Source organism: Canis lupus, chromosome 20 (genome assembly GCF_003254725.2).
Source record: "Canis lupus dingo isolate Sandy chromosome 20, ASM325472v2, whole genome shotgun sequence".
Lineage (NCBI taxonomy): Eukaryota > Metazoa > Chordata > Mammalia > Carnivora > Canidae > Canis > Canis lupus.
The window spans coordinates 55,324,245-55,338,114 of record NC_064262.1 but is presented as its reverse complement, the minus strand read 5'-3'; the positions used below and the strand labels follow the sequence as shown (position 1 = coordinate 55,338,114).

Below are 13,870 nucleotides of genomic sequence, written 5' to 3'. Positions count from 1 at the left end.
TCTAAAGGAATATATGTTAATAAGATTTCCTTTGAAAACCTTTTTAAGGAAAAACGCAGAGGTAATGTAAATGTGCGGGTGGGCAACACTTGGGATTCCATGTCTAGGGACCCTGGACACTGTGGAGTCCCACTCTCTCACCCCAGCTAGAGGCACCAGCGTGACACTGCCTGTCCAGACTGCCCACGGGGCGTTCTTCCTTCTGAAGTTCATACAACAAATGGGGACGGGAATCTTGCAGTGCATGATCCCATTTATGTGCAATGTCCAGAACAGGCAACTTCAGAGAGACAGCACACGGACTCATGGTTGCCAGAAGCTGGGGGTGGGGGGAGAGGGACGATGCCTAATGGGTCTGGAATTTCTTTCTGGGGCGATCGAACGTTCTGGAATTAGTGAAAGTTCGACGACGACATGCATATACGAGAAACCCGAGTTGTCCACCTTTGAAAGAGTTTTAGGGTATGTGAATTAGACCTCGTTAAAGAACATTGTCATGGGGCAGTGTGGAAGGCTGGGAGGAGCTGCTGGCTGTCTGCAATACAGCAGTGTGAGCCCCTGTCCTCGGAACTCTCTGGGAGAGCCAGGGTTTTCCAAACAGGAAGTCAACAGTGTGGCCTTGCCAAGGACATTGGAGCCACATCCTCTGCCCAGCAGATTAGTAAGTGATGGCACCAAATGGCACAAACCAGAACATTCCCTGTGTTGCCCTGGCACCTGTGATGGCCAGTGACACTGGGCATGTGAGCCTAGGCTCTGACTTCTACTGTCCCTGCCTCTCCCTTGCTTTCCCTGACTAGCTCCACCCCAGCACTGGGAACAGCACCCCGACCCCCAACATCCAGCAGTGTGACAGGCGGCCTGGGTCTGCACAAGCACCATTTCTGTACCTGAGTCCTGTGGCCTCACGAAGCAGCCCGATGAGCACGTGACCTGCACTGGGCCTGGGCTCTCCTCTATGTCGTGAGGACACAGAGGCCTCTCTTCCTTCTCAGGGATTCCCCAAGTTGTCCCAGAGGCCTCTGTCCTACCCGAGACACCCATTTGCAGGGGGATAAGCAAACCCACAAGGAACAGGGGAGCTGCAGTCTGAGCCCTGGAACCGGAGCTGCCACAGTCCAATCTTCCTGGCCACAGAAGCCGGCACATTCCCCTCTGTCCGTTTCTTCTGCATTGGACTTCATCGCACACATCTGAAAGGGCCTTCCCTGAGACCAGGGTGACTGGCTCCCTGTGCACAAAGTGGCAAGCCTGGTGCCCACGGAGGAGGCAGGGGCTCCCAGGGGAAGCAGAGGGGGCAGGCTGCACACTGGGCATGGCCCAAGGAGGCTGTTTCCATTCCATCCATAAACATCAGCTGGCTGCCAGGATTCCCCTGGGCGCTACACCAGCATAAAGACCTGTCATAAATACTTGGGGGCTTCAGGGATGTTTGTCCCAAGAACTTAGACACAAAGTGGAGCTTGAAGGTACCCCGAAGGTACTAAGTGATACAGATGGATTAGCTCAAGGGTAAGAAATGTCACCCCCAGAGAGGTAGGATGGCTCTGAGATGTCCTAGGAAGGTCCTGGGGTCTCTGCCAAGTCCAGAGCCCTTGGCTAGAGCTGACCCCTCCCCATTGCAGACTGCAGGGACCTACTCACCCCAACCCCAGCCACATGCACAGGCTGCAGACAAGCAGACATTGAATCCACCTGGTTCCCTCTCCCAGACATTCAGAGAGAGCTCATCCATTTCTGCTGGTTGCCGGAACCTGAAATGGGTAACCCTGGGAACATGGCAGTGGGAGGCAGGTGGGCAGGGGGCCTACATGAAGGAGACCACATGCAGAGCAGACGCCCAAGCCCCATGAATCTCCAGGTTCTCAGGGTCATGACACGAGGCCCAGGTGACTCCCTGGCACACCCCCGTGTCCTTCATATGAGGTGTCCCTAGTGGCTCAAACTAGCTCAGAGGTTTCTGTGGTTGGCTAAAAAGTGGCCCTCAAGTGCTCAGGTCCTAATCCCCAGAGCATGACTATGTTATCTTCTGCAGCAAGAGGGACTTTGCAGGGGGAATTAAGTTTGGGATCTGGAGTTGGGGAGAGTAACCTGGATTTTTCAGGTGAACCTGGAATGGAATCATGTGTCCCTCTAAGGGAGGCAGAGAGAGCTTTCAGACACACGGAAGGGGGGCCATGTGGCCCCAGCGACAAAGATGGCAGTGACACAGCCACTAGCCAAGGAGCGCTGGCAGCCACCAGAACTCGGAAGAGGCAAGGAACCAATTTTCCCCTAAAGCCTCTGGAGGGAGCTCAGTGCAGCCCTGCTGACATCTTGATTTTGGCCGGGAAAACTGATTTTGGACTTCTAGCCTCAGGAACTATGACAGAACACGTTTCTGTTGTCTTAAGCCACCCAAGTCGGTGGTGATTTGTGACAGTAGTAGCCCCAGGAAACTCTGGCAGGGGAAACAACTCCTGGTGTTGGATCACAGTACACAAGTACCCTGCCCAGGACAGCAGCCTGAGCTTGAGTTGGTGAGGGGTCCAAAGCTGTGCTAAGGGTCACAGGATTGTGGGGAAGACCAAAGCCGCAGCCACCAGTTCACGTGCCCTGGCCGCTGTGACCCCAGGAGCCACGCCCCTCCAGGTAAAAGACACCCCCTCCCGCCCCCCCCCCCCCCCCCCCCCGGCCGCCAAACTCTTCTCTGTACAGTATTTTCAGCTTTGGGGGCCGTATGACCTCCGTTGTGACTACGCTCGGAAGCAGCTCTAGAAGGTACAGAAATGAACAGGTGTGGCTGGGTACCAGTAAAACTGGATTTCCGGAACAGACTATTGCCTGCTGAGCCTGTTGTTCTAGACCACTGCTCTTCTAACACCGTGGTCACCAAACCACCATGTGGTTTCCACGTGCATCTCTATGAAGAGAGTTGCTGCATCAGCTCTGGGGAGAGCCAGCCGGCATCCACGGTGGTCACTGCCAGGGCCCTCAGCGGGGGTCGCCCCTGGGCAGAGAACAACCTTCGGTCACAGGTGTGTGCCACCCCTCATTCAACACCGATGCAAGGCCTGGCCACCGCCAGCATCGTGCCGGGGCTGTGGGTCTTCAGAGGCCGACCGGGCCCTGAATATCGGGTTGAGAGCTGAGGCTGCAGACCTGCCCTGGGTCACCAGTCGTGTCATGCTGCTCCCAAAGGAACATGCTCAGCACTGTTCCTGTGGGCCCTGTCAGACCCTCAGGCAAAATAAGGCAACGCCCTTCGCTTGCTCAATAACTAGGTATTCGCTGTCCACCTACCAGGAGCCAGGCCCACGTGAAGCTCACAGGGCCCTGAGGCTCTCACCACGCCGGCAGGGAGCACAAGCCTGCAATTGACTGCAGGTGGTGTAGAAATTTCTGCTCACAAGGCGCATACCACAGACGGAAGTCACCAGTAGTTCACTGGCTTATCCAGATATCTAGGGCGGGGATGGCACCATGTGGCCAGCCACCCTCTGGTGTTAAACCACAGCACACACAGTACACAATCGTGGCACCTTTCCCTTGAGCCTCGGGATCCTTCTTAGCACGTCAGCCCAAGGCGAGGACTTACCTGTGACTCCCAGTGCTAGGAGTCGTCATTCATTGATCCAACCCGGCCCTGCCCTGCCTTGCCCAGATGGTGGGGAAATGACTCAGGGGGGCAGGCCCAAGCCACCTGGTACTGGAGACAGTGTCAGCAACCCCCCTTCCCCCCTTCCCCCCTCCCCCCACAGCACTGCTGCAACAGTGGGCCGCCCTCTGCTCCGCTCACCTGCACTCCTAACCCCCACAGGGCACCTTGTGCCAGACCTTCCCTGTAAACAGATGTCCCCATGGGTGGCGTGGCCTCATGGGACAGTTTGCCCTGGGCCGGGCCCATCTTTTTGGACCTTCTAATAGAACCAGCTGGCCTCTGGAGACAAGAGAACTTAGTGTCCCAGAAACCCTGCCACGGTCAAGGGGGCCGACCAGGCCTGAGGGCACCTGGGGGTCTTACCCAGGTAGTAGAGGCGGTGGGAGTGGGGGCTCGACTCGTCCGTCTTCTGCACAAACTGGAAGTCGTGTGGAGCCTTGTTGACAATCAGGCCTGAGTTCTTGCGGCTGCCGTGGATGATGTTCCGGAGCCCGTCCCACGAGTGCTTCTGCACCTGGAAGCGGGATGCCGGGTCCTCCATCTCGACGGTGTCACCCCGGTCGGACACTGGTGCCCCTGTAGCCATGCTCTCTGTCCCCTCGGAATTCAGCGAGAAGCTACGAGTGGGAGGGGAGAGCGTGGGAAGAGGATGATACCCAAGTTTCCCTTACAAGCTGCCCCCTCATCAGACACTCCTGACCTCCCTGAGATGAGCTCCTCCCCCATGCAACTCTCCCAGTCCCCCTAAATATGTCCCAAATTATTCCATTTCTTTCCACCACCATCAACACTTCTAAGATCCAAGCCACTGCCACCTCTGATCGCAACAGTCTCACAAACAGACCCCACACATCCACTGCAAATCTGAACCTACTGTTTAACGCTCTTCCTTGGTTTTCCACAGCCCCTGGGGTAAAAACCAGTCCCTGTCACGGCCTTCAAGGCTCTCTGTCCTCTGATCCCTGCCAACTTCTTGAACCTCAACCTCCCACCCTTTATCAGTCCTCCAGCCAAAATGGCCTTCTCTCAGCTCCTCAAAACAGGCCAGACTCCTTCCCACACCAGGGCCTTTGCATGTGCTACTTCTGTTGCCTGAAACATTTTCCTCTCACTTTGCTTGACTAACTTCTAATCAGATCCTAGTGTAAGTATCTGTTGGGTCGTCAGAAACCTTCAATGACCATCTGCTCTGAGGCCGGTCTCTCCAACAGTCTTTCACTCTCTCTCTCTCACACACACACACACTGCCCATCGTCCCTGCCCTCAGAGCACTCATCACAACAGCTGTTTGTTGATCGCCTGTCCCACTCACGGCAGTGTCCCTAAAACCTCATGAGGTCTCTGTCCAGCTGCCAGCAGGCATCCCACAGAGGGCTGTGGAGTGACCATCTTGCATTAACCCGCTGGGAGACACAACTCACATGCAAAGAACTGAGCATAAGGAATGAATTGGCAAAGCTCGTCACTCCAGGCCATCCAGCTTGGGTCCAGCAGGGGAAACTCTCGTGTCCCACCAAAGGGGCTCAGAGAAACAGGCAGCTGTGCACAGGCAATGTGAGAACCCCAGAGAAGGGGATGGATGCCCCTCAAGACAGCCCCTCTCTTCTCAGCCCCTGCGCAGCTATGGCCAAGGCTCCCTCCCTCCCTCCCTTCTCCCACCCTTGCTGTTCAGCACATTTCCTGACCAGACTGGACTGGCCAGGCAAATATTTGTTTTAGGGAAATCTAAACACAGCCACAGTGACCCAGTTCTGGAGCACCCGGGGTCTCTAGTGAGGCCTGCCAAAGTGAGCAGGGCAGCCTCCCCTTCCTCCGTGGGCATCAAAGGCACTAAGGCCTTGCTGGATGCTGGGACTCCTTGCGCTCTGGAATTAGCGGCTTTGCTCCAGGATTAGTGGCTTTGCTTTGCGGGTGGAGTTCGGGGTTCGCTGGTCAGAAGTGGGAGTTGCTACTGCGAGACCCAGGGGCAGGGACAGCACAAGCCAAGGGCTTTAGAGAAGCACCAGGCAGAGCTGTGCCCTCCCTTCCCAGAAGACCTTGCCCCTGCCAGTAAGTCACCCCGCCCCCCACCAAGTCACTACCATTAGAGACAGACCCCTGCCTGCTGCTTCAAGAGGCAATGGGAGAGAGACACTTCTGAGAATGGCCTCTGTGGGCCGATTTTCAGAGTCCCCTTTCCAACTCGACCCAGCATCAGATGAGTGGCAGAAATGCCTCCCTTGCTCAGTCCTATGTGACCCAGCCAGGTTGGGGGAGAGGGGTGCGGGGGAGTACACAGCAAGCCGAGGGTTCTTGCCCCCCAGCCACAGAAAGTGCATTCAGTTCAGTACTTCCTACAGTGGCTTTGAAGACACAGATCACAGGCCATCGGAGCTTTCAGGGCCCTCGGGTCCCCTAAGCCAAACCAGAGAAGACAGGAGACTAACGTTGCGTCCTGGCCCACTGCAGGGCTGTGGTTTACCTCCAGGGCAGTGCGGGGCACAGGCAGTGTCAGGCAAGGGCCAGGGCAGGGGCTGGGGCTGGGGGCAGGGCCAGGGCTGGCTGAGTGCTGCAGAACCCACATGGCTCGGAGCACTACTGGCAACAAGCCCAGAAAACCAGGCCAGGGGACTCCTCTAACAGGCCCAGCCCACCTCTCCCCCCTCAACCCCGAAGCTGCTGCCACAATTCAAGCCTTGCTCACAGCAGAAAAACAGATCATGACCTTGAGGGTTCCCAAAGGGACCCCATAAGCTAAGAGCCTAGCAGAAGCACTCACAAAATCATGTGGCTAATTTCCATAGCAAAGAACAATAAAAAAGATCTTGCCTCTGGTCACTGCAGAGAGCCCAAGGAGCAAAAATATGATCCAGGAGATGAGAAATGAAATGAAACATCGGGAGAAACTTCTAGGAAATCTTCTAGATGCGGCCAGGCAGCCTGAGCTCCCAGACAGGTCAAGGCTTGGTGCTATGCCCTGGTCCTCCAATCACCTCTCTGTTCCCCCAGAAGCAGAGAGAGACCACAAAGGAGGTGGCACGCGATGAGGAAGAGATTAAGTAAACGCTGCCCTTCCCGTCCTACCCCAGGCAGTGCTGGGCTTCTCCACTCAAGAGTTTACACAGCTGGGGAAATGAAAGTGGATTCCAAGCTACTTAGGCCAGGTCCACTGCCACTCTCCTTCTGCCAGTCAGCAAGATACCTCGCAGACCACGAGGCCACTAGCAAGCAGCCCGGGACCTCCAGTGCAGTCACGGTCAGGGCCCGAGGGGAGTTCTGTGATCTGTAAGCTGCTGCTCCAATAGCCAGGACCACTGGTCCCCCGAGGTGTCCACCAGAGACCCAAGCGGGGCCTGTGACGAGGGAAGCAGGCAGAAAGCAAGAAGGAACAGCAGAGCTCAGTGTTGGCTGCAGGTCTGGGAGCGTTTGGCTGACCGCAGGGAGTGATAAGGCAGGAAGGAAGGCAGGCGCTAAGGAGGTGAGGGGCGGGGGCCTACTGCACTCCAGGGAGGAAATGCCCGAGTGCCCCGCAGGTGGGGGTTCCCCGGAAACAAAAGGCCAGCCTCTGCCCTACAAGGGCTGCCCTTGGCACCACCTGGGCCTCCTGAGGTCGCAACCAGCCTCACAGACTTGGTGTGCAGCCCAGCCTGGCCCACTGGGGACCTAAGGCACGCAACAAGCGGGACTCGGGTCTCCCTCGCTAAGTAACCTCCTAATGCATTTACCCACCAGACACTGGGAGCGTGTGTCTGGGAAATGAATCACTGTGCTCAGTATCACACTTGTCTTCCAGAACCTCTTTTAATGCCCTTCCTGCCTGTCTGATGGCTTGTACTTGCTAAAAGCAAATGACGCCAGGAGTAGTAGACCCTGGCAGTGCAGCAGGTGGGCTCAGCGGAGGACCTGCTACGGTCTTCACCGGGCCTCAGGTGCACAAGTGTGACTACTTCCCACTGCAACCTTGACAGGTGAGCTCAGGGGTCAGCCGCATTTGGGAGGCTGGAAAGCAGGCTCAGCATCACCCCCACAAGGAAGCGGAGGGGAGTCCACATCTGTTGGACCCGAAAGCCACATCCTAAGCACCAGGTCAGGGGTTCTCAGCTAGGGCTGATCCTGCCTGAGAGGACACCGGGCAGTGTCTGGGGTAAGGCTGGCATTGATGGGGTGGAGCCAGGGGTGCTGCTCATCCCCACCAGTGCCCAGGAGGGCCCCCATGGAGAATGACTTGACCCCATGTCAGCAGTGACCAGGCCGAGAAACCCTGCACTAGCCCACACTGCCTCCTCATGCAAAACAGCCAGAACAGAGTCGGGGAAACACGGAAAGGGGCGGTGGGGGGGCAGACCTATAACACTGTCAGAAATTTGGGGAACCTCTGCTACATCCCTACAGATCAAGGCTCCCGAGACCACACCCCTTACCTTCTCCAACCTTCTGTGTTCTCGTGATCCAGGCGGAGCTTCTTAACCTTCCGCATTAACCACTCGGCCAACCTCAGGAGGGTGGGGGAGCCTGCAAGCAGAGACCCCAGAGCTGCCACTCCCAGTAGTCTGGGAGGGCCCCGTCTCACCCTCCTCCTCCCCTTCCCATTTCTCCAGGCAGCCCCCCATTACTCCAGGGACACCGAATGCCAAGAGCGTTGTGACAAGGCCCTGCCTGGAAATTTGAGAGGGTTGCAGGCATTCGCCAGAAACCTGCATCTTTGTCATGCAGGTGCAGTCCTCCTAAGGCGAGAAGCCCCTGAGAAGAGGGCAGTTTCAAATGACGCCGCCACGGACTCCAACCTTGGTGCTCACTAGAATCTGAATAATCCCAAGTTCCCCACGGTGGCCACTCTCTGATGGCCTTTCTGACCTCACCTTCTCCCCTTGCCCTTGGCCATGACCTCCAGCCACTGTGGCCTTACTCTCCTTTCCCACCTTTCCCACCTCAGAGCCTTGGCACTCACCAGTTCTGCTGCCTGAGACGCCCTCCCCTGCTTTCTGTACGTCCTGCCTCCTCTTCTCTTCCACGTCCCAGTCGCACCTCTTCAGAGGTTGTTCCTGGCACCCAGTCCAAAGTGGCTGTCCTGTCACCCTCACACACCACCTGGTCCTTTTGTACAGCAGTAAGTCTAAGACAGTGACTCTCAAGGGGGACTACTGTGTTCTCCACCCCACCTCACCCCCGGGGAACACCAGGTGATGTCTGGGGACAACTGTGGTTGTCACAACTGTGGGTGCTCCTGGTATGGAGCGAACCGAGGAGGAGGAACTCTGCATTCTTTATTTGGGGGAAAAAATTGAGTAAGATCCTTAGGCCGTCACTAGGCACTAGAATAAATCCCTGATGGGTCAGATGGTAAACCCCAGCATCTGTGAGTCACCTCCTCTCTCCCTCCAACTTATTTTTTTTTTTTAATTTTTATTTATTATTTATGATAGTCACACATACGCAGAGAGAGAGAGAGGCAGAGACACAGGCAGAGGGAGAAGCAGGCTCCATGCACCGGGAGCCCGACGTGGGATTCGATCCCGGGTCTCCAGGATCGCGCCCTGGGCCAAAGGGAGGCGCCAAACCGCTGCGCCACCCAGGGATCCCTCTCCCTCCCACTTAGTTCACATATTTAAGTGGTGCAACATCCTAGGACCTCAGAAGGTCAAATGATTATGGAATATAGAGTCTCTTGGGGGTCAACTGAGCCCCCCCCACCCCCAACCCAGTAAGTCTCAACCAGGGCTAATTCTACTCCTAGGAGCCATTTCTGGTTGTCACCACTGGGAGGCATGCTACTGGGATGTAGACCAGGGAAGGCTGCTAAGCATCCCACAGGGCACAGGATGCTCACCTCCACTCCCCACTGCAAGGAATGATCTGGCCCCAAACATCGCCAGTGCTGAGGCGGAGAACCCCTGCTCTGGGTGAGTACTCTTCACTGTGATGTCAGCTCTAGGGGGCCAGGCTCACATCTGTCCTGTTCCTTCTGTATCCCCGGAGCCCAGAACCATGCCTGGCACACACGAAGCACTTTGGGTCGAATTAACAAGTCAACAAGTCCCTGCCCTCCCCTGAATGCTGTCTAAAGTCAAAGGGAGCCCTGGCTTTGGTCGGCAACCAAACACCTTCTTGATGAGCCAAGTCCCAGGCAGGCAGGTGCTCAGAGGCTTCAAGAAAAAGAAAGCAGTGTGTGATCCCAGGACTGAGAGGAGAGACAGGAGGCTAAATGTCACCATAAGCAGCACTGGTCTCACTCTCAGGCAAGTGGTGAAAAGAGGGGCTGCGGTTGTCAGAGATGTGGGTTCAAATCCCAGCTCTGCAACTTCTCGTCTCCGTGACCTTGAGAAGCTGCTTAACCTTTTGGTTAAATTGTGCCTCAATTTCCCCTTTTATTAACATGGTCCCTATGTCTTGGGCTGCTATCACAATTCCCAGATGTGGCAGGACCCACGTGACAGCTAGTACTGCCAACGAGACAAGTCACTGAAAGTCCTGCCGCGGGGAGAACTGGACCAGGGCTCCGTTTAGAGCCAGGCTCCCCACCAAATGCTGACTGAGCGCCAGGCACCGAGTCAGGCGTAGGGGAATGCAGCCCCACCTCCGCCAGATCCGGCTACAATCCACATTCCCCCTCCTTTCCCCCACAATCTTCCAGGGGGTGTTCTTACTGGGGCAGCCGGAGGAAGATGCTGGATGGAAAGAACAGTCTCCAGAAAGGGCGCACAAAAGCCACAGCCACTGGCCTGGGTCCCAGCCAACCGCCCCGGGGAGGCCAGTGACCTCAGGGTTGTAGAAAACCACTTCCTGCAGCCTTCTGTATCCCGGAGCATGCAAATGAATCCCACCGGCCCACACACCAGCCATCACGGTCACCCCAACTGACCTTCTAAAGGGTCCAGAAAGCCTCCATTCCAGCTGCAGGCGTGGGACAGGACCTGGACAGAACACACAGGCCATTAACGCAGCAGGTTAACGGAAGGGCTGGCTAACAACCGGCTCTCCTTCCACTCGGGAGTCCTGATTGCCCAGCCTGATTCTCTCTCCGTGACCAGGCTCTAGAGACCCCGGGCAGATGGCACTGTGCCCTCCGCATGCCCCGAGCTGCACCTGGGAGAAAAGCCCTCCCATCTGGCCCAGCTCTCCCGGGAACCAGCCAGGGATCGCAGCGCAGCGCAAACCTCCAGGGTTTCAGCCCCAGCTCCTGGAAAGCACGTTGGTTCTTGCCACTGAGACAAGCGACTTCCTCACGTTGGGGGGGGGGGGGGGGGGCGGGGGGACGGGGCACTTCTGACCGCTCAGCTGCGGCGTGGATGGGGAAGTGCGGGGGCTGGTGTGAAGCTGCGTGGGCAGGAGGCAGGCGGCTGGACGCGCCCCGGGGCGAAGCTGAGAGCAGGGGCCGAGGGCTGCGCAGGGGCGCGGAGGGGCCGGCAGGACGCAGGTCCGGGAGCGTGTTTGCAGGGGGAGGGGACCTCCGGGGCCCGCGGGGAAGGAGAGCGCCGTGGGTGCGGCCACTCCTGTTAGGGACCCGGGCCAGGTGGCTCGGCCAGCGACGGGGCGAGCCGAGGGGGGCCCGGCCCGCGCCGGGGGCGGGGGCGGGGGCGGGGGGGAAGGGGGCCGACGAGGGCCTGGGGCCGCGGGGAAGCCGGGGCGGGACGGCTGGAGCCCGCGTGCGGTCAGCGGCAGGGCCGGGGCCGAGCGCCCCCGACAGGCCGGTCGACCGCGGGCCCAGGGTCAGGGCTGAGGTGGGGCCGGTCAATGGCGGGTTCGGGGTCGCGGCCGACGCGGGACGGGGCGCGCGGGCGCTGCTCACCGGGCTCGGGGCCGGCGCGGGGCGGCGGCCGGGCTGGGCAGGGCGTCCCGGGGCCGGAGGCGCCTCACACTAGACGCTCCATGCCCGGGACTGCGGCCCCGGAAGTGGCGGGCGCGGGGGCCAGCGGCGGCGGCGGACACGGGGGAGCCGGCGGCTCAGGCCCCTTTGACCCGGAAGTTGAGCGGCCCAGGCGGCGGCCGCCGATTGGCTACCGCCCGGGAGGTACCAAGGGGGTCTGCGGCGCTCGGGGGGGGACGCCCCGGATCGGCTCTCTCGCGGCTGGAAGCTTGGAATTTCCCTGGGGCGGCATCTTCCGGGGCAGGGAGGGACACCGGAGACGGACACCCCCGCAGGGTTTGGTATCGCCCAGGCAGACCCGTCATGCTTCTACTAATAGTGACTAGGAAGCGAGTGCTTCGCCGGAGCGTTGGTGGTATAGTGGTTAGCATAGCTGCCTTCCAAGCAGTTGACCCGGGTTCGATTCCCGGCCAACGCAGACAAGGGCGTTCCTTTTTCTGCTTTCTCTTCACCTAATTATATTTTTCTAATAAAAACGTGTGACGCGCGACAGCTAAAAGCTGCAGCACAGAACCTCGTCTACTAGCCTATGGGCGGGAAGAGGCTTTGCAAATCTAGAGAGGAGGGAAAAACGCAAGCGTGTTTCCGCCCGGGATCGAACCGGGGACCTTTCGCGTGTGAGGCGAACGTGATAACCGCTACACTACGGAAACCGGTGGAGGGCGCGGCTCCGGGGGAGGCTTATAGAGCTCAGAGCGTCTGGGATTCGCGCCCTCCCGGGGCCCTCGGCCTTCCCAGGTGCGCGCTGGAGGCGGCAGCGCGGGCAGGGAGCCCCCCTCGACCCCGAGCGGCGCCCCGATGCACCCCGCTAGCGCGTCAACGTGGGAGACCAGACTTTTCTTTTTTTGAAAGCCAGGAGGAGGACAGGCAGGTCATGGCCAAGAACTTAGGGTCCCGTTGCTGTAAAATCTGCTCCCCTCCCCTGCACCCCAAGACCAGGATTAGAGCGAGGGGAGCGAGGCAGTGGTCGCACCTGCAGACATCAAGCCCCCCCCCCAAAAAAAAACACCCCGCAATCATCAAGGTAAATGATATTTTAATCCAAAATACTAAAATATCCTATTTGGGGCAAAACAACTCCATAATGAACAACATATCAAAACTGTATAAATCGAGGCAGGTTTCGGCCGAGCCATCGTGGGGTCTCAGGAAAGAGCAAAAGTGTGTGTGCCCCTCTCTACTTGCTTTAGCGGTTTTGGGGAGTTTTGTGTGTTTGTTGCTTTTAGTGTATTTTTTGAAAGGCTCTTCCTCCCACTCCCCAGAGCATCTTGGTGAAAATATTGGAACTTGAAAGTAGGTGTATTGGGATTCAGAACGTTGAGAACATATCGTAATGTTGCTTTTCTGCATCAAATGGAAACAAACACGTCAATAAATTTCAACATGGACTTGGGGGGGCGGAATTAACCACTGGAAATTAGGGAAGACACCTGCTGGGGGGTGGGGTCCTTCCACCTGGGGGCCCAGGAGAGCTGTCACAGCCGCAAAGCCTGGAGACCTTCTCTGGTGGTTTCCTGCCGCTGCTGCGACAAAGGACCTCAGACAGCGGCTGCAGAACCCCATACACTTGCTACGGCCAGTGCTGGAGACAGGTAAAGGCCAGGTGTGCGCAAGGCTGGCTCCCCGGGGAATCGCTTAGCCCGCCTCTCCCAACCTCGGGCACCCACACCACCCCAGCCCCTGGTTCTGTGGCTGCCTGTCCTCCTGCGATTGTCACCTCCTTGCCTCTCTCCCGTATGTCACTACACGGAGCCCACCCGGATTCGCCAAATAAGCTCTCTGCCTTATTGCGTCTGCAAGGTTGTTTTTCTGGGTGCGGGAGCGAGGTCCCAGACTCCGGGGGTTGGGCCAGGGACATTGGTGGACGGCATTACTCTTCCCTCCTTATTGGACATCATTCCCTAACACCCTTTTTGACCCCAGTATAGTATCTCAATCATTCACTCATTCACTCATTCGTGCATTGCACAATGATTTAATGACCACCTACTACGGGAAGGGGGACAGAGCAGAGGTTCCAGCTGTCCTGGGGGTGGTGATGAGTGAGCGCATTTGAGGGAAACTTTAGAACCTCCTCATGCCACTCCGGCCACAGCTTCCGCCCTACCTCCCTGGACACCTCCTCTCCTAGGCCCTCACCCCTCTTCCCTCCTCACCTGTACCCACCCGGGCAGCCTCATCCTCCTTCAGGGTTCAAACTGCATCTATGCCTGGTGGACACCCACAGTCCTGACCCCACCCGGGCTTCCCCTGAGCTCTAGACTGGGGGTTCAGCTGACCCTCAATGTCCCCATACAAGGGGTGGAGGGTGTCATCGGCATCCCAAAGTTAGCATGGCCCAAATGGGGCTCCCCACCTTCCCGGAACCTGCTTGCTGTGGACTGAGC

At 57.9% G+C, this 13,870-nt stretch overlaps 1 protein-coding gene and 2 non-coding genes across 11 annotated transcripts in view; 1 reads left to right on the top strand and 2 right to left on the bottom strand.

The window, feature by feature from the left end:
* Positions 1-11,565, bottom strand: part of DPP9 (dipeptidyl peptidase 9) — a 43,057-nt gene extending 31,492 nt beyond the window's left edge. For 2 of the 9 annotated variants that reach the window (XM_025457045.3, XM_049097579.1), the window contains exons 1-3: positions 10,264-10,450; positions 8,041-8,131; positions 4,004-4,257 (exon numbers count right to left, since the gene is read on the bottom strand). In XM_025457045.3, coding sequence (XP_025312830.1) covers positions 4,004-4,257; positions 8,041-8,096 — 310 coding nt within the window. In that variant the 5' untranslated portion in view covers positions 8,097-8,131; positions 10,264-10,450. Of the gene's footprint in view, positions 1-4,003; positions 4,258-5,061; positions 5,180-6,821; positions 6,969-8,040; positions 8,132-8,567; positions 8,714-10,263; positions 10,452-10,478; positions 10,531-10,773; positions 10,834-11,405 lie in introns of those variants that run through there. The other 7 variants (XM_025457043.3, XM_025457041.3, XM_025457042.3 and 4 more) reach the window with 7 other exon arrangements.
* A 264-nt stretch (positions 11,566-11,829) lies between these two features.
* On the top strand, positions 11,830-11,901 carry TRNAG-UCC (transfer RNA glycine (anticodon UCC)). The gene has a single exon. It is a non-coding gene; the product is annotated as a tRNA-Gly (tRNA).
* A 162-nt stretch (positions 11,902-12,063) lies between these two features.
* TRNAV-CAC (transfer RNA valine (anticodon CAC)) lies at positions 12,064-12,136 on the bottom strand. Its single transcript has one exon. It is a non-coding gene; the product is annotated as a tRNA-Val (tRNA).
* Between the last annotated feature and the right edge of the window lie 1,734 nt (positions 12,137-13,870).